Raw genomic sequence first — 20,315 nt, forward strand, 5'->3', positions numbered from 1 at the left:
TCAGTTATGCCAAGTATATCTGGAGTATTCCCAGACCAAACGATGCAATTGCTTTAGCTTCACACTGTGCCAGTGAGTTGTCAGCCCTGAGGGTCAGACTCCAAAAGGGTCCTGTGCAGACTTGCGTGCAAGCTGTTAGCGCTTTCCTAAGGGATATGGAAGCTCTGAGAGGAAAAGGCCACGCTCACTTTTCTGAGGACAACTGTAAACTTCCTCTTCCTTTTGGGCTTCCCGTTGCTTCCCTGTCTGAGTCCTTTGTGTGAGGAGACACACAGCAAAAAATCCCTGTCCTTTTCTTAGTGCTTGTTGAGCTTGTATAGCCCACAGGGTTGAAAATAGCCTTGAGGATAAGGCTGGGCCATCCTTTTGGGTTGCCTTGTCCCTGCAAAGAGGCAGTTATTTGCCATTTCAGGGGTGTTACTTATTTCTAATGGGATCTCTACAGAGGAAGGCATGTCTCTCCCCTAAATGAAGTCTTTTCTCTTTGGGGCACATCATTCTTGCCCTCTTGTCTGTTTCCTCCATCTCACTGCCTGCGTGTTGTGCTGGCTCTGGACAAAGGGTGACTTCAGCTGCAGAAACCATCACCTTTGCAGTGTTCATGGGTGATTCCAGTGTGGACTTCTCTGCTCATCATACTAGCTGTATGTTGAGAGTTCAAGTCCAAAGATCTGTTCCCTACAGCTGTCATAGATTTGATGCTGTGACAGCATCAGAAATGGGAGATTCTTAAGTCTGATGCCTTTGCAGATCTAGGAAGAAACTTAGATTTTTAGGTTTAATTAATGATTCTTTTGTTTCTCCCAACTTGTGGGTATATTGGCAGTCGGTGTTTTGCAGCAGAATTCCCCCCTGCTTAGATCAACCAGGCTGCTCTGCACAAGCAGAAGTCTTCTGCCTGAATGGCTGTACCATTTTCTGGTGCCTGAGCTTACTTTTAATGAGCAAGTTAATCTATTTCTGCATGGCACTGTGCTGTGCCAGGAGGACATGTCCTGCTCTGCTCTGTGTTCACACAAAGCTGACAACATACCTTAAATTTGCTGTTTTTTTCTGCCCACCTTTGCCTTCCCTTAGAGTTTCTACAGACAAGCCAGACACAGCTCCTGAGACCTCTACCCTTAACTGAAGATTGACCCTTTGAACTCTCTAACCCCCACACTAATAGGAGTTAATGACATTTATCTACATACTTGTCTTTCTTTTCCACTGCTTACTCCATTACTCCCCACACTGAACTATCTGGGTACCTTACCCCCAGTAAGGGTTTGTGGCATCCAGTTGACATTAACACTTTTTCCCTCGATGGGAGAATGACTGTTCAAACAAATTAAGCTCCCCTTAATCTCCTTTCCTTGGATTCTTATTTTTTTCTCCTTTTCTTTTTGCAGTCATTAATACCCATGTGGTTATTTCTGGAAATCTTTATCCACTACTATTCTGGTCATCTGTTCAAAAATTTGAGATGGGACTTTTTGTCCTCTTTTCTCCTGCTGTTGGCTATTTATATCCTTCCATCCATCTTCTTAGGTAGTCAAGCATCCAGCTGTGTTATATCTGTCACCTTGGTACCTAAGCAACAAGTATAGATGTTTCTTAACAGCTGTTAGCTCAAGCAATGGCTGCTCTAGAGCAGGGGTGACAAAGCTCAAGCTTTGAGCAGCTTGTGAGCAATTCAAGCCCAGCTGCCATGCCCAGAAGTGGTGAAGCCCCAAAAGGAGCCCCAGCCAGGCTTGTCCCATCCTCCTCTGGAGCACTGGGACCCCAGGGGAGATGTTCCTGTCTCCTAGGGATTCATTCTGCGCAGCTCCTCCTTCCCTTGCACCCTCACTTGTGTGACGCTCCTCAGCTATTCCAAGACCTGGCACGGTAGGTCAAGAAAGCCCATCAAGTCTCCCTGCTTCTGTGTCTGGTGTTTTGGCTCCATTTGCCCCATCCTTAGGTGCTTCCCTGACGGGGTGCTGCCGTGAGGAGGCTGCATGGCACCAGGGCATCGCCACTCTGGACCTGGTGTCTGGCAAGCGAGCAGTTCCGCAGCGTGTCAGAGAGCAGGAGTCTCTGCAGCAGCCAGGCACGGAGCCTCCTGACTACACAGCCAGGTGCTGAGAGATCTTGCCCAGTTGTTTTCAGCTTTCCAAGGGGAAAACAGAAAAGTTCTGCTGAAACCCTGAAGATTCCTTTCTTTTCCTCATTCTTCCTCCCACCAGAGAAGCTGGCTGACATTTTTGGGGTAAAGCTTGTCTTTAAAAATGTACAACATTCTGCAGGAACTGTGTCCATATTGTCGTGTCTGCTAAAAAATGCAATAGTCTGGTTTGTGTTCTCTCTCCTTTTTTTTCACCCTAATCTGAAAAGAACACGAATTCTCTTAAATAGCCTCCCATGTAGTTGCTAGCAAGTGGGAAGACACAAACAGCAGACGGAGGAGGAAGTGGGCACACCAGGCAGGTGGAGGGTGGGAGCAAATCCGTCTGTCGGGAAAGAGGGAGAGACACGGAGTCCAAAGGGCCAGGCGCTGGAGGGGACCCATCCCAGGCAGCGTCACACAGCTGTGCGGCTTGGCCCGAGGCCCTACATTGCTCCTAACCTGGGGAGGGCTGCGATGAGACCCTTAGGGAGTGAATCCAGATGGACCGGAGCTCAGAGCAGGCAGTGGAAAAGGAAGGTGGGGAGATTCAAAGGCAGGCAGGAGATGCTTTCTCGTTGGGCGTGAGAGCTGTTGGAAAGGTCATCTGTGGAGATGACTAAAAGACAGAATGGGCTACCAAGTAGGGATGTTGGGTGTTGCAGGATGAGTTTTCCTTCTGCTTTGGAACAAACTGGCATTTGAAAATTTCCACAGAAATTACATTTCAAAAGAAAACTTTGGCCTGGCTTAATCCCAAATGTCCCATTGCATGGCAACGAAAGCATTTCATTCTGGTTGCAGTTCTGGTCAGTGTTTCACCATACAGCATTTGAAAGAAATGAGGGTCCAAAAGAAGAAGTTGTTCTACAATGAATTTTAAAAGTCTTAAGATGAGGAAACCCCCTTTTTTTCTTTTTAATGGGAAAACCTCTAACCACAAAAAAGGGCAACATTCAGTTCCAAGGTTAGCACAAGCTATTTCAACCTTATCAAAAGGCTTTTTATTTTTTTTTAATTGAATTTTGTCAAAATCAGCACGTTCCAGTGGATAGTTTTGGCTTGGACTAAATGGCACTTTCCATCAGAAAAACATCACAGAATCTTAAGGGTTGGAAATTTTCCACTAGCTCTAGTTTGTTTGGGTTTTTTCCACATGCTTTCCATTTTTGTGGCAACTTTGTCAGTCCCCAGTTTCAAAGGATGAAGCAGACAGAAGTCCCGAGAGAGCAATTGACCTCGTGGTCTTCTGACGACCAGAATGACTCACTGAAGCTCTCCCCAGTGGCACAGAGGAAAACAAGCCCACCTCACTGAGCAGCCCACTGCTCCCCTCCACATAGCCAGCATTCCAAACATGGCCTAGTACTGCACAAGAAGGAAACACAGAGCCCAGTGCTGATGCACTTTCAACAAAAGTCAATGAAATAACTATGAAAGGCAATGAAATATGTCAATTAAGGGCAACTGAGCTATTTAACCCTCAATCTCTGCGCCTAGTTTCTCCAGCATGAGGCTGGAGATGGGATGTTGACTCTCAGCTAGCATTGGGAGCTGACTGCTTTTTGGTGCTGCCTTCTCTCTCATGAATCTAGACTTTGGAAACAGGTTTGAAGCAAATAGGTGATTCCAGCCTGCCATAAGGGTTCAGGCCTTGTAGCTACCCACAGCTCCTGCCACAGCTGTTGGCAACCCAGCCTTCCTGCTCAAGATTTTCCCCTAGATTGGGGGAAAAAGTGACGTATGCTGAAAGGCCCTAAAACAGCCTGAACAGCAGCAAGCTGATATACATGCTTGCTGATGCACATGTCAGGGTCTGGGTGATGCACAGCTGGGTGATGCCTGCCAGGATGCATGTGAAGGGACACCTTTGTACCTGAGTGTGAGGCCCGCTGAGTCAGTGACTGCAGTGTACCATTCCACTTCCCCAGTGACATTTGTCATCTAATTCCCCAGAGCATTATATGACAACCCTTCTGCTCCCTGGGGCTACCTGGAAGCACAAAGCCACCTTGCTGTAGGAGGGGATAATAACACACAGAGAAGCCCTTAGTCTCTCTCCCTGGAAGTTTGCTTTCCTCTCCCATTGCTCTACAATCACTAAGTATATACAGCTCGTAAATCTGAAGTCCCCAGTTACGCCTGTTTGCCAAACCCGAAGGAGCAAGCCTTGCTCCCACTGAGAAGTGTCTAAAGGGAAATGCCATGTGGTCTGTGTTTTGTAAACTCCTCTCTGCAGAAAAATCATCTTTCTGAAGAGGCCCCTTTGGACTCCTACTCCTCCTGACTTGCCCTCTGCTGCGGGCCAAACTCTCTCTGTCTTTACAGCACAACGAGCTCTTGCTGACTGCCCTCACCTTTCTGGGCAGGCAAACGTGGATATAACCATTCTGGTCTCCTATGGCATTTCAAGAAAAGCAAAGCCCTGTGCATCTCAGAGCTGTGTACCAGGCAGGATGAGGCAGGGAGCGTGACCCTCTGTGGGAGGCCTCTCCACTGAACTCTGACCCTCACTCATTGCCTTCCTCCCCCTCTCCCCCCTAGATACTCATGACTGGGGCCAGCACAGGCTTTCTTTAATGGGTGGTCTTATCACTTGTTTACAGTCCTGAGTCTTAAAAGCACAGCAGACTCCTCTAAGCTCCCACCTGTGCAGCCATTTTGAAGCTCAGCAATCATTATCAAGACAGCCTGGATGGAGGCTGTGACCTTAATAGATACGAGTGCTGCATCTCCATCAAGCACGTAGTTGATCTCTCTGCCAGCTGCCCTCTACCCAACCCCACCAGCTGCTGTGAAGTCTGGAGTCTGAGGGACTCTCATGTACCCAAATCTGCCCTGTTCGGGTCTTTCTCCTCACTGAGGTGTCATTGTTGCTGATCTGAGGAAGGCCATGCCAGATTTAAACCCGGGCTAGGTGGAACACAGCAGCCACTGATCTGGCATGTGAGAGAGATGAGGCAAACCCCGAGTGTCCTGTCAGCTCCTCAGGGGCAATGGGGACTGGCTTTGCTCAGAGGTAGAATGAGACACTCACTCATAATTTCTGGCATGTTCTTAACAACAAAAATGTCACAGATTTGGTGGCAGCCAGTTTGCTCATTGTTGAGGAAAAGGCAAGGCACAACTTTTAGTCTAGCTGTCTAGATTTGCTTCCAGGCTTTGTCAATAGACTAGGTTTTCCATTTCATCTCCCTGTGCCATTTCCATAAAACAAGAATGACCTTTTCTGTTTGCATGAGTGGTGGGTGGGGCTGTGAGGCACAAATGCCTCCATACTTGCCTCCTGAGGTGAGAATTGTCACCATAATATGCAGATACCCACATCTAAGCCATTCAAGTGAGATTGCCAGTGATTGCCTGGGTGGCCTTGGGCACATCTCTTTGTCATTCAGCACCTCTGATTTCCCCATCCCTGAAAGCAGGGGTAATAATACTTTCCTGCCTCTCAGGGTGCTGGAGGATTAATTAGTTACTGTTTGAAAAGCCTTTTGAAGATGCAAAGCTTTCCATAAAAAAGCAGACATTCCTACAGATGGGGCCCAGGTAGGGCTGAAGCTCGGTGTCACTGCACTGTAGAGATCATAAATCCACAAAGAGGTGACTTTTGTAAAATGAGTTCCCAGCACAGGGACTTGATGATAAGAGAGCTGAGCAGAAGCAGGCTGGAAATCAGGCTGAGCACCGAGTTTTGCTTTCTGTGTGCCCACTGTTCTTTATGGCTTGTTGTTCTTGGGCAGGAATCCTTAAACAACCCAGATAAAGTCGAGAAGTCTGAGTCTCTTCTGCTTTCCTGCAGAAATATTCCTCGAGCACTATAAGACACATTATGAGAGAAATCCCAGGCTGTCAGCTAGGGAAGAGTGTCTGTCCATTGCCTCTGTTGGGTGCCGTGTTTGCAGTCGTGTTTTTATTCCCACTTGAAATAGTAGGGAATGTTTCTCTTTTAACTTAGAAGATAATGAAATATCAGCAATGTGCTGTGCACCAAAAAGATAATGGGAGGAAAGACAAGACCCCAGTCTGAAAGCTGTGACTGGTTAGCAGGCATTTAAACTATAGGAAACTAGGAGCTTTGATCTTCTCCACAAAAATTGCAGGCCTGGCCAAGGGTTTGGCAAGGGTGCACTGTGTCTTGGACAGCAGACTGGAGAGTTTGTATCCTTTGATACTTTCCTGTGACCTGGCATCTACCCCTCTGATAAAAGAGACTTGATGTGAGCGAGGACAGAGAGAATGAGGGGTGTCAGGCTGGTGGGGGCAGTGGAATTAGGGCTGCCAGCTATTAACCCTGCCCCTGAAGTCACGCCTGAGTCAGCAGAGTTTCGGCTCTGTCGCATTCCCATTGTGGAGGCGAGTGAGTCATCACCAAGCTGATCCCTGAGAGCTCCCCAGTTTCCTTCTCCAGCTCTGAGCTGTCAGCCCAGAGAGGGAAGGAAGGATCTGATGGGTTTTATTTCTGTGCCATCAAGTTTATTTTTGTTTTTGTTGAATCTCTTCAGTCTCCAGTTCCTTCATTTAGGAAATGAGACTCTCTATAGGTTACTATCTTCATCCCCTCTTCACAGCTCTTCATTAAATCCTTAGCACCTGGACAGCTCTAATAGTGAGAATATTTAGCCCTGGACCAGGGCTCCTTGAACAACATCCAAGGCAACACAGCAGAGAAAGAGGCAGAGTAGGGAAAATGCACATGTATATTTGGGGCCTCAGCCCATCAAGATAAGGTCTCAGGACAGCTTGAGCTTAATTAGCTTCCCCCTCCTCAGTGCTTCAGCTTCTCTCCCCTCCTCCACACTTGATTTTCCAGCTGTACTGTTCTTTTCTGCCTTAGCTTCCCCACCCAACCACTAAATAAGCATTGGCTCTGTGATCCCCTTTCTCAGTCTTCCCTCTTGTTTACAGGTCAGAGGTGGTATGCAAGAAGACCTTGGCTGTTTGAGATGACTCTTGAGAGATGGGTCTTTGATTTGTTATACTTAGTCTACCCTCATCTTTGCCTGGCCAGCTGCCTGCTTTTCCTTGTGCTGAATTATGATCCTAGCCTTATTCACAGGTCCCCCTCCAGAGGAACTAGTGGCTAGGGATGAGAAGAAGCGAGTGAGTGGCTTGGGGTGTGGTGATGATGTTGGAGAAGCACAAGAGGAGTGGGAAAATTTGTAAGGCTAAAGTGGAGGGTGTGCAAGTTAAAGGAACGTGCATTGTAGAGTAGGTTGAGAGGCAATCCTCTCCTGGCTCATGGAAGCAGTTAGCAGTGGCAGAAGGGAGATGTGACTTAGCTGTAATAAGTTGCACAAGACCACAGGGCACTGGGCAGGTATTAGTAAGAGCATACAGTGGGAAAAGAGACAGAGAAGGAGCTGAAGTCCAGTCCAAAAGGCTTGGAGGAACAGGCTGCATGGACAGGAAAGTGGGCTGAGCACTGAAGCACATGAGGTGGAGGGAAGGGGCAGTCAGGTTGGCTGCTCAGGTGTGTGGGAACTGGCAGCTCTTGCGGGAGGATTAGCTGGCGGGGAGGGGCGGGCAACGGGAGCTGGCTCCTCCACCGTGACTGAGGAGCCTTTGTGCTTTGTTGCTGAGCATGGGGTTTCTTAGCTTTATTGAAGGAAGGCCTTTCCCAGTGCTGTGTCAGCTCTTTGAGCCAGAGCCCTGCTCTGCCAGCCTTCCTGCTTTTGCCATGGGGCATGTTCCCCTCCCCTTGACTTGGGGGGGTGAAGCAAAGCAGCTGTACGAAAGCCAGGAAGCGCACAGCAAAGAGTGAAAGCTGGGAGCAAAAGCAGACACAGTTGTTCCCTTCCCACTCCTCTGGTTTGCAGCCCTTTTCCTAGAGAACTAGAGGGCTGGCCACAACTGAGCCTGTTTGCAAGGCTGAAGCACAGACAGCAAGAACGGGTGGTCTAGTCTGGTGTTCATCTCTGTTTTGCTGTCTGTTTGACCTGTGCCTGGTCTCACCCTGGTGTCTGCTTTTCTTTCATCTACCTCAACCAAGAACACCTAGGACAAATGTGGTCTTGGTTTTGTTTAGGGCCTTTGTGTGAGTCCCAGTGGCAACTCAATGAATAGGCTTCCAAAACCTTACCAGAGAACAAGTGGAGCATCAATGGATCAGGCCATTTGGGAAAGATCTTTCAATCAAGTGGATCCTGAGGCTGCTTTGTGCTATTAATCCAAAGAGGAAATACTGCATAGGCAGAAGAAGGCAACCCTGCTTTGTCCCAGAGGCATCTCCATTGTCCTGTCCCAGCAGACAGCCAATGAAGGGCTGACACCTCACTCAATATGAGCCATTGACTGGTCATCAGATAACAACACCTCTGCTGGTTCTGGATATGAACCAGTGACCTAGAGTAAAAGGCCCCGTGTTTCCCATTTGCAAGCCAAAGCCAAGTGTGTTTGTTCTTTTTTGAGAGGGATTTGGATGAGAGCCAGGTAGGCCGTTGCACACACTGCCATTTCACATCAGCTCCCATAAAGCTCCCAGCCCTCAGCTGGGGGAAAAGCTTGCAGTTTCTCTTGGTGTGCCCCTGCTCAAACACAATGTTATCTCAGGCCTTCCACTTTCATGTGCAGCCATGTCACCTGGAGCTATAATCTTGCCATATCTCTTACACTCTCATCTTCTTCCTAAGGCCCCCTTCTCCTTGTGTTGCAAACTCCTCCCCTTGTGTTGCAAACTTCCTCTTCTAACCCCTTTGGTGTTCAAGCTCCAGACTTAAGCAGGGCAAAACTGAATCAATGCATGGCAGAGAGACCTCCAGTGAGAGTCTGCTGCTGCAGGAAGTGCGTGCTGGTGAGTCAACTTGAGACCACTCCTTGTTGCAATCAGCTGCAAGACATTGACTAAGCAGGGTGAAGCAAGCACTGTGCTCTTTTGGAAGAGCAGCAAAGTCCTGATTTGAATGCCTGGCAATCAATACAAAGTCTCTGGCAAGAGGAAAGGTATTAACCCCAAGATCTTGGCCAGGTGCCAGCTCAAACCTTTGCTTCTTGCCACCTGAAATTCCCCTGCTGGGATTTAGGATCTTCTTTCCCATTTCCCACCCTGCCTAACACACCTGTGGTGTTCCTTTGGGCTGTTGGAGGCTGGTTGTGTTCTGCCCCACAAGGATTGCATTTCAGACCTCAATTTCCACTTAAAAATAGGGAAGACTTGAAAGATTAATTGAAAAATGCCAGGATAAAAAATTAGAAGTGCTACCAGCTGGAAAGTTTTCAGCTCCTGTTCCATCCCATTCTTCCCTTCATGGAAAGTTCTTGGAGACCTATTTGAAGGCTTTGTGAGGCTCGGGGAACCATGTACAGGACATCATTGCCTGCACTCTAGGTGCAGTGAAAGGGCGTCTCAAAATCAGGTGCTTTTTGTGGGCATGATGCAATGTTTTGTCCTTTTGTAAGGCCCTGCTACTGTGACCCTTCCCTTTAGTTCTAAGTGATGTAAAGACTCATCCCTCTGACATTTGCATCAGCCCTCATATTGCCACACCAAAGGGTGGCTCATCACACTCCTGCTAAAGGCTGTTTCAGTGCCCTTGAGGTGAGATGAGTATCAGGGAACAGGAGGGAGAGAAATTGGTGAGAGACTCGGCAGAGGCAAGGTTGTGCAAAGCATTGTGGAGTTCACAGGGTTCTTAACAAAGAGGCATTGATTGGAGACTCTGTTGTGACAGAGCTCACTAGTGCCCAGAGATCATTTCCAGAGCTTTCTGTATAGGGGTGCAAGAACCAGATCTGCAAGTGTGGGAGCTTTAATGTAACAGCATCTCCTGGGCTTTTAGGAGAAAGGGTTTTCAGGATCAAGGGCCATCAGTTGCCACTTAGTCTTCTCCCTTCTCAGCACCCCTCACACCCAGGGAGTCCAGACCTTTCCTTCCAGCCCGCTGCCTGTGCCGCAGGGTGCCGTGAGCTCTGCAGAGTGCCCCCAAGGCCTTGCATGACCTAGTAAATATCTGGGTTTGGGATCGTGGGGAAAGGCATCAACACAAACCACTTCAGAGGCCAAGGTGGAGGAGCAGGATCTCAGAGGATCTCCACTAATGAGGTCTTGGCACCAACATGTCTTTGGCACTCAGCTAGGCCTTTTTTTTTTGCTTTTGGTCCTCAACAAAAAATAATGCCAAAACTCTAATGAAAGAAAAAACCCTAATGAGAAGCTTTGGCCTATGCAGCTAATCCTTCCTCACGTGCTGGCTGCCCCCTGGGAGGTGTCAGAGTGGATTGGTGGGCGCTAGGAGATCTGGCATGGGGAATGGCAGGATATGTCCCAAGCCTTTTCTCTGCCACGCCGACCACACACATCATTCAGGAAAGAAAAAACAAGGCGAACCCCAGCACTGCACATGCACACACAGATCCTGCTTAATATGTTCAAGCCTCTCCAGAGGCTGATTAGTACTAGAGTTTATTTTCTCCTCCTCTCCCAGCCTTGCACACTCATTGCTATCAATCTGTGCATTCGCCCTGATGAATTATTGAGTGTGTAACGGGGTGAGGGAAGACCTGCTGTCCCACCTCAGTTACCTTGCTCAGCAAACACTCCCAAGAGCGTGACAGCAGCTACTTTGCCCTCTGACTTCTGATTTAGGACCAGATGGATCAGAAACCAATCCAGCGACCTGCAAAGCCCTTTTACTCCATCTGTTCCCCTTCTTCATCGTTCCTGTTGAGGTGGGAGTGCTACTGCTGTGGTACAGAGCAGAGCAATGGGTGTGTTATTTCCTCGATGAGAGACTTGGAGGAGCTGAACGTAAAGAGTTTATGCTGCTTTGCAAAAGAGCCACGAGTTACTCAGTCACCTGGAAAGGAAACATGATTTCCGCACAGTATTTGGGTGTTTTGGGGGGTATTTTTTGTTTGTTTTGTCATTTCTTCTGCTGTATTTTTTCTTCTTTTCCCCTGAAGCCTCTAGGAAGTTTGGAATGTGTTTTTGTTAAAGCTGCTACATGTAAGGGCCTGAATCCCAGCTTTGGCAGCATTTTGTTCTTGGCAAGCAGTTCTCCACTGGCACTGGCTGCTTCCCTAAGCAAAAGTCTGACTCTTTACACCTGGGCAGAGAAGGGTTCAGCAGGACCATCTGGGGTCTGGTTCAGGGTCGAGTTTGTCAGTCCCAAAGTATGTTTTTTGCCCAATTTGCATCCAAGTACAGTCTGCATTGATGCACGAATCCCATGGCAGGGGTAGAGAAGAAGAGGAAGGGCAGAAATGGGAGATGTTACTGCCACTCAGGGTCAAGAAAAAATAGCTTAAGAGGGTCATTCATTAATTTGTGGGGAAGTCAGGGGGTAAAGAAAGGCTGTAGTAATGATGAAGTCAGGGGATTGGAATGATCTCTCTCTTGTGAAGTCTATGATGTTCTCTTAGCTGCCCGTCTGTGGGTGGTGGTAGCCTTCAGCCTGGCACAGTGTCCTGTGTGCCAGGCCCCTCATCCACACACCGTGCTGGGGAGAGCACAGGCTGTCCTCCCAGCTGCCCTGCAAGGGCCACTCCAAGCAGAAGCTGGTGTCTTTCTGTTCCCTCTTCTCCCTGGGGTTCAGCTCAGCTCTCATTTTTGTGGCACTGGGAAGAGGTGCTGGGCCACGGCTTCCTGCTGTCAGGAGCAGACCATTCCTCATTGGGATGTCCAAAGCCTGGTTCAAACAGAGCTGCCGAGGCCAGGGGGGTGTGAGGGAGCTTGTGTGGGAGCGGGGCCCCTGTGCCATCGCCCCAGCCCCGGGCAGGCTCTGCTCAGGGCCATGAGCCCTTCGTCAAAGAGGTGGGGACCGGTGCTGATGAATCCACTCTCCTCCAGCTTTGGGAGAAAGGAGTGTTGAGCACACCTACAGCCAGGCAGCCGTGAGATGGGCGGCAGCTTGTTCCCAGGGCCTTTGCTACGTGATTGCTTTTGCTCTCCGGCAAGCTCCCACACGCTTCAGAGGCTCTGAAGGCTTCAGAGCCAGACTGCTTGGCAAAGCTGTTGCTCACCTCCGCGGGTGTGGGCAGTTCTGCAAGAGACTCTCTCACCTCCAGGGTAGAAGGAGCAGCATATGCTGCAAACCATATGGGAGGCATCTCCCCTCTCCCCATCCACTCATTCTTTTCTCACATCCCAGCGGAGCATTACCTAAACCTGCCTCTGCCCTGCACCCCGTGCCCCCATTCCATCAGGAACGCTGCAGTGGGCCACAGGGTCCCACAGGGCTGAGGCCAGACTCATGTCAGAAAAGTGTTTCAACCGTGTCTTACTGCCTGGACATCCTTCTCCTGTAGGCCAGTGCCTCCAGTCAACATGGGGGAACTTGGTCCAGCTGTGACTTTATGAGAGCAGGAACATCCCTTCCCTCTGCTTTCTGGAAGGACGTGGCAAAGATGGCCCTGGCTATACTGGGAGGGGGAACATGCAACCCTGTGAGCTCAGCTGACAGCCTCTAAGGACTCAATGGCTTCATGCATGCAGGCACATGAGGGCACCAGTGCTTTGCTGTGGCTGTTAGAAATGCTGGAAAACATTTCTCAGCACTGCAATGCTAAGAGTATGGAGCAAACCAGCTCTTGACTCAGGGAAGGGGGCAAGTTCACACAAAGCTCTAGAGACTGAGTTTCAGTCTTAACTGCTGATGGCTGTGGTCAGCTGATGACATCTCATGGCTGGGCTGGGTTGTTGAGGCTTGTCCTCAGGGCCACAGGCTTGGTGCAGAGAGGGGGAGAGGAGCAAGAAGCAGCTTAGATGAGATGTGGGGAAATGAGATCAGTCTAAGTACAGCAGGCATGGACTGAGGGGGCAATATGGGAGCGTGCTGAGGGAACAGTTAAGGCAATGTTTGTGGGTGTGAGGACTCTTGTATGCCTGCACTGTGTGCGTGAAACTGCAGTAAGAAGGCTCTTGCTCAGGTTCATCCATACAGGAGTCACTGGGCACATCTGCCACAGCTCTGAAGGGGGCAAGACCAAGGAGTCTATTTTGGCCTCACACAGGGAGCCTATTTATCTCCTGGAACAACGGGGTAGGGGTGACATTTCAGAAACACTCTGTCTCTTCAGACAGAAGATGCTGCCCTGTTTCTCTCCCTATGCATTTTTTTTCTTTCCCCAGCTTCTCTCTCATTGCCCTTTTATGTTCCTCACTCTTTGTACATCTTTCTTTTTTTATTACCCCTTCCTTTCCTCTCCTCTCAGTCTCCCAGAACACATCCAATTTCAGATTCTGCCAGAAGCGATGTGCAAAACCTGCTTTGCTCGTTCTTACCACCTTGCTTCTTTATTGTATTTATCATACAAATACTGGCTGCATAATTACCAGAGCATTATCTCTAAACATACAGATTAGGGAAGGACACAGTGGCAGCCAGAGATGAATTTCAGGGTCAGTCTGGTGGGAGACATTTTTCTCCAGCTGTCAGGGAAGGAATCAACTGAGGCAGAACAGCGGTTGTGAGCACTAGTCACCACTTTTCCCAACACCTCTCATCTTTACTCCACAAAATCAAGATGGAAAATTCCTAAATGCAGCTACTTCTGGGGTTAAAAAAAGGCCACAGAAACAATCTAGATTATGCAAGGTAGATGGTGCAAGGTGTACAGACACTGCCATGCAACTATTCTTAAATGCTAACTATTGCTACTCTGGAATCAGGCTTGAGTTTTTGCAGCTCATTTAATTACTGGTACATTTCTAGTAGGATTAAATGGATGTCTGAGTGTGTGTTAACACGTATTAGGATCCTCTATGCTGATAAATGCCAGTACTTTCACATGCCTCCAGATATGCATGCTCTGTGTATTCATAGTCACCGATTTAGTGTCATCCTAAGTTGAAGACAAGAGGAAGGAAAGTATTATGATCCAAACTTGTGTCTTTTGGTGATCACGAGCCCTAGGTTGGATGCAGAGTATTAGGGCTGGTTGTAGTGAAATGTGAATATCAATTGTGGAAAGAAAGGTACTGATGAACAGGAGTGGAGCTGCAGGTGGGTGTAGGCAGTTGCAGAAGGTACAGAGTGCCTGTAGCCATAGACTGCTCTTGTATCAACCATGCCAAGAAGCAGCCAATAGAAAAGACAGAGGAGTTCACAGACCTGATATTCATGAACTGTTCTTTTTCTGTCTTTCTCTGCCTGAGAAGTACATGTATAGTCATGTCTTTCCATTTCATTGCAGGGCTGCAAGCTCAGATTGTCTTAGTCAATGACACCGTCTCGGGGTTTATCGGGACAGACGTGGTCCTGCACTGCAGCTTCACAAATCCACTCCCCAACGTGAAGATCACGCAGGTGACGTGGCAGAAAGCCACCAATGGCACCAAACAGAATGTGGCCATCTACAACCCTGCCATGGGGGTCTCCATCCTCTCTCCCTACAAAGAGCGGGTGACTTTCCGGAATCCTTCCTTCAAAGATGGCACCATTCAGCTCTCTCGGCTAGAGCTGGAGGATGAAGGAGTTTACATCTGTGAGTTTGCCACCTTCCCAACCGGCAACCGGGAAAGTCAGCTGAACCTCACTGTGCTGGGTAAGACACTCAATAAGCTTTCTGGTGTGAACCATTGCCTCCAGTTAAACAGATCTGTAGGAACCTAGGACTCCTGTCCTGGGAGCTCAGGGCAAAGGTTAACCTTGGGTGTAAATTTTACCTATTATGATCTTTCAGGTTGGCTGTGAAGAGGTGAAGGGCAGGCAACTCAGAGTAGGTGGTTCACTGAGAAATACCAGGAACGCCTTTGTCTCTTTCCAGGTCTCAGTTCCCCTATCTCTTAGTGCAGGTGCTGTAACAGTGACCTGTTCCCTAAAGGAGTGGCAAGTTTTAATGAGGCTGTTAAGTGCAGAGAGAAAAAAGGCAACAGAGAGATCCTAAGCTCAAGTAGAGCTTGTCCACAGAGCTTAGGATTGTGAGTGAATAGACCCCACTCAAGGTCTACATGATTCATTTGCCCTCCAATTCTGGTTTCTCATTCTAAGACAGGGCTGAAAGGATTGATTTTCCGTCGTGTATCTGTGCCTCTAGGACACCTCCACCATTCTTTCCCCAAAGTAGGCTGCTGGCAGTTTGCGGCAGCTCTGGATTCACCACGAGGTCTAACACAGGCTCAGTGGTACTAGATGTCTCCTGGGTTGTCATAGTCAGGTAAACATTGCTTTTCTAAGCATTCATTTGCACCCTTTTCTTCTCCTCCTCCTTTTTCACTTCCTTGCAGCCAAGCCTACAAATTGGATGGAGGGCACCAAGCGGCCACTTATTGCTAAGTCTGGCAGGACAGAAAAGATCTTGGTAGCCACCTGCACCTCCTCCAATGGGAAGCCCCCCAGCACTGTCACCTGGGACACCAAGCTCAAAGGGGAAGCAGAGTTTCGGGAGATCCGGAATAGCAACGGCACCATCACGGTGATCAGCCGGTACCGGCTGGTGCCGAGCCGGGAAGCCCACCGGCAGCAGCTTATGTGTGTGGTCAACTACCAGCTGGATCGCTTCACTGACAGCATCACCCTCAACGTGCAGTGTAAGTGAGCGAGGGCAGGGCTGGGGAGCCAGGCTGCGTGCCCAGGGCCTGGGGTGGCTGAGACAGTCTAGCAAAGGGAAGATGCTGGTGTGGTGGAGGGGCAGAGGTAAGGGGCTGCTCTCTTTTTCTGGAGAGTGAAAACTGAAGTGATCACTTGGAACAATCATATGCTTTCTCTTTTTCACACCTTCTTTCTCTGTCTCTTCCACATCCTTTTGTTCCTCCCCTTCTCTCACTCCTTCATTCACCCTCCCTCATATTCCTTGTCCCATCATCCTTCCCACGTTGCAATCTCCTTCTCTCATCCTTGCCATTTCACCTCTTCCTATTTCATTTTCTCCTTTTTCCTCATCCACAACTCTTTCCTCTCCTTTTCCATCCTGCTTTTCTATCTTTCTTTGCCCCCCCTGCAGATGAGCCAGAAGTCACTATTGAAGGCTTTGATGGCAACTGGTATCTCAACCGGAAGGATGTGAAGCTGATATGCAAGTCTGATGCCAACCCCCCAGCTCACACCTATGAATGGAAGCTGTAAGTGCCTACAACACTTCTGCTTTTAGCAGCACGTGTGACCTTTGAACAGGGCCAAGGGGGTCTCTGTAGAAACATCAGTCATCCTCTGGTCAATTAGGGCCCAGTCTCATTACTGTCAGTGGTGTTAGTCCCAAGGTAAAACATGTGCATGTGAGGGGAGGGTTGGACACTTGTAGTTGCTGGAGCTGTGCACCTGCAGAATGCTTGGAGTTGGTTTTGGATCCCTGGCACAGCTCTGCCAGGAGGCCTTTGTTGCACAGGGACAGAGGTTATCCCCAGTCTTTCAGCTGGGTCTTCCTCCAGCATCTTCCAGTTCAGACTTGGGAGGGAATGGCAGTGGATAAGGACTGTACACACCCCATCTCCACTGCACTGGGATGGAGCTTCTACCAGCAGAGTGCAGCCTCGATACCCAGGAGAACTTCTCCTCTTCTCACCTCACTGAGAAGAGTTGTGCCCTGGTCACATGAAGCAGCTGAGATATGACAAGGTAAATAAGTGGCCCAACACCCCTAAATGCTTCAGTAGCAGAGCTGGAAAAGAACCCAGGATTCCCCTTACTTAAAGGGGCACAAATAGCACAAAATTTGTGTGTGAAAAAGCTTTTCCCTGGAACCAGCCCCAGCTGGAAGCAGAAGCTCCCCTTTGAAGCACTCATCCCCACACAACTGACATTAAACAGAAGCAATTCCCTGTCCTCTGGGGTTTCAGCTTTTGGCTGAACACACTAAAGGGGTTGAAAAGTGAACAAGGGGTGTCTGGGGATGGGAATTAATGCAACCTGATTTGGTTCTCTCTCCCTGTCTTTTCTATAAGCACTCATGTAGCTTTAAAAAAGAAAGATCAAACAAATCCTTTCTTCTTTTCAGCTGGCATTTGTCGTCAGGAAAGAGGCTCTCAAAATGGCTTTGCAAGGAGCTAGGCATATTCTCTCTCATTTTGCTTCCCAGATCAAACTGTTCACAGTGAAAGTCTGAAGAGGATTGTTTTTCTTGCCTTTTTTCTAGTTCTCATCCTCAGCTTTCTCACCCTGTTGGTTCTGCCAGTTCAACTTAAACTCGGAGGGGGCTCTGTGGGCTCCTCACAACATTACCAGGAAGGTGTTAGAGGCAAAGATGCCCCTTGTGGCACCCAGGGCAGAAGAGATCCCAGTTTAGGCTATCTCTCTGCAGCAGGGCTGGTGAATTGAGCTGAAGGGAGTCTTGTGAGATGGAGCTGGGGACAAGAGACAGGTTTTCTCTTTGCCTTTGGGCAACTCATTTCCTCTCTTTGTTCTGCTGCCACTTGGGGCTGGGGGCTGAACACTTGCTGAGCTCCTGGGCAGCAGGGACTGAAGGCAGGAGCTCATTCTGTGTTCAGAGTCAGCAGCACAAGCAGGCCCTGGGCTCTGCTGGGGCTGTCTCCTCCTGCTGTGGGTCGTGCTGCTGAAAGCAGGCTGACAGCTAAAGCAGGGGCTAACCACTGTCTCAGCCAAGTGACGTTTCCATAGCCCAGGGCAAGAAAGAGAGTTAGTTACTAAGTGAACTGAAACACAAGAGGAGATGCAGGTGTCAGGGCTGAGCATTGCACTGCATGACTGAGTAGTGTCATTTACACACCTGCTTTACCCACTGCGCTAGTAATAAATTCAGCTCTGGCAGAAATGATTCTTGGGAGCAGCACATCTTTGAGCCAGGCATTGACTTGGTCTGTGTGTGCTTCAGGGATTGATTTTGTTTTTTCATTTGTAACACTGGAAAGAGATGCTTTCCTACAGATTCTCTGTGAGCTCTGTGTATGTCCATTTGTCTGTCATTAGCCTGCAAGGGTTCCTTGACTTACAACAAGAGTCTCGGACTGTCAATACTTTGCTTTGAGAAGGAACTGTGAGGAGAATAAGGGAGACAGAGAAAGCACAGAATTAAAGAGTACAGGTTTGTAAGCCCTATAGCAGTCAGTCTGATTCCCCAGCCTCTGTTTTTGCACACTTGGAGGGTTAGTTAAGGCCGAGTATAGGATTATTGACTCAAAGAGGATGGAGAGGGAAGATGGAGTGCAGCTGAAGGTAAGGAGAATGGAGGCAGAAGAAGACCAAAGTACAGTGTGCAAGAGAGCAAGTAAGAGTGGGGGAAATAGGAGGCAGAAAGAGAGGAAGGAGAAAAAGCTGTGGCACAGGGTTGCTCCCTAGTTCTTCCAGCCCAGCCTCCTGCTCTCCCATTCTTGGTCCCAGGCTGCCTGTGGGCAGAGCCCTGTGAGGAAGTGGCAGACCAAGCAGACAGGATGAAAGCCTCATAAAGCCTCCTGCAGCCAACCACCTAGGCCCTTGGAACATGTGTGTGTAGGGAGGTATCCCCCTCCTTCCCACAGTATCACTTTGGTAATATCAAACTGTCTTCATTTCTTTGGCTGGGCAGCCAAAGATTTTGGCTTATCCATGTGCTTCTTCCCCTTCCTGGGGGTCAGGAAGCAATTACTGCTGCTGCTGTTTCACTCCTGCCTGGAATGTAAAAACCAGCCATGCTTTTCTCTCCTCTCACTTGGATGGTGACAAGCAACAGTCAGGGGAGCTGTTAGAGGAGACAATAGTGTTCTTTAGCATCCCACACCATAGCTTTTATATGTGCCCTTGTCCTTGTAGACTCAGGACCCTACATAGGCAGAGGACCACCTTTGCCTCTTCTATACTTCCACCAACTTGGGGATCATTGCCTTGATCTAGCTTTAAAGACTACTGTGTTGTACATATATGTATCTGTAGCCATACAAAATATGTGCATGCACTTCTTTACAAACCTAATTACACCCCCATTATTCCCCTTTGTTTCTTACAAATTGCTGACAATATGTGCACATTTTTGTTGGGAGGAGGGGAAGGAATTGAGTCATTTTTAATTGCCTATGAGAAATAATTACTTTGCTTCAGTAATTAAGAATAACCAGGCCACGTGTGTCTTTTCCTAGCAGACAGGGGGGCTAAATTTTATCTGCCTTTGTCATTTATTCTATGTGGCTCTAGATTTAGCTTTGCATTATTCCAGTCTCACACTTAGCTGACCATTCTGACATGAGCAGGTCATAGATGTCAGGGCTGTAAATCAGCACTGCTTTACTCGAACTTGAGTTCCAATTAACACTGGCTGACCAGCTGCCCAGGGGAGTTACATGGGCAGGAAATGGGAATAAAGCAGGGTCAGGCTGATGTCTCCTTGCTGTGTTTTCCATCAAATGGAAAGTCAGGAATGGAGGAAGACTCCGATGATAAACCTGCTCGAGGTGAGCCACCCAAAACAAGAGAGTGACCTGGCCACCTTTCCCTAAGCTTCTACCTACTTGTGGATTGTGCTGGAAAATGATCTGCTTTAATCCTCTGAGTCTTTTTTCTGGAGAGGGGAGAAGATAGACCAAAAGTGTTCCACATCCCATCCCATCCACATCCCAAGGTGACCCAAATACGTCCACTCTCCCTTGTAATCACAGAGAAGGAGAAAAGTCACATGAAGAACTTGCTTCTCATCATGCAATGGTTTTACCCTGGAGACACTCTACTGACTCTTTCCTGTCATACTGCTGTCCAAGGGTTGGGCTTCAAGGCTGACTACAGTAACAAGTATCTTCCACCCAGCACCACCAGGTTCTGGAGCAGTCCGAGGTCAAGCACAGAACCAGCATGTCAATGTGACCTTTGTAATACTGCTTGCCCTACTGAGTACCATCCCTGGGGTCAACCATGACCTTTGTTTTCCCTAGGCCAAACGGGACTCTGCCAGGGAGCGTGGAAATCCAGAACAACACCATCTACTTTAAAGGGCCCGTCTCCTACAGCGTGGCTGGCACCTACATCTGCGAGGCCTCCAACGCCATCGGTACACGCTCGGGCTTGGTGGAAGTCAATGTCACAGGTAGGAAAACACTTGGTGTGCTTTGCAAGGCAGAAGAGGAGGAGGAGGAGGTGGGGAGAGGAGAGTGTGAGCGGCTGACAGCTACCAGTCAGCTACATCTCCTTAACATCTGTCTTAATCACCAGCATCTCCTTCAAAGGGTGGGCAATTTTATGATGGGAGAGGTGAAGTTCTTTGCCTTGCACTGGTTTGGTGTGGATTTTTTCCTCTTACTGCCTTTTCCTTTCTTACACCAAGATCAATTTGTTTCCCCCTTGCCTTCTGCTTTGGGTTCAAAGGGATCATTGGACATGTTAAAAGTGAGGGCCTGCCA

At 48.7% G+C, this 20,315-nt stretch overlaps 1 protein-coding gene across 2 annotated transcripts in view; it reads left to right on the forward strand.

The window, feature by feature from the left end:
• Positions 1-20,315, forward strand: part of NECTIN1 (nectin cell adhesion molecule 1) — a 92,460-nt gene that overhangs the window by 29,455 nt on the left and 42,690 nt on the right. For both annotated transcript variants that reach the window (XM_062014060.1, XM_062014061.1), the window contains exons 2-5: positions 14,255-14,605; positions 15,288-15,590; positions 16,004-16,121; positions 19,851-20,002. In XM_062014060.1, the coding sequence (XP_061870044.1) occupies positions 14,255-14,605; positions 15,288-15,590; positions 16,004-16,121; positions 19,851-20,002 (924 nt within the window). The remainder of the gene's footprint in view (positions 1-14,254; positions 14,606-15,287; positions 15,591-16,003; positions 16,122-19,850; positions 20,003-20,315) is intronic.

Source organism: Colius striatus, chromosome 23, assembly GCF_028858725.1.
Source record: "Colius striatus isolate bColStr4 chromosome 23, bColStr4.1.hap1, whole genome shotgun sequence".
In the NCBI taxonomy this organism is placed as follows: Eukaryota; Metazoa; Chordata; class Aves; order Coliiformes; family Coliidae; genus Colius; species Colius striatus.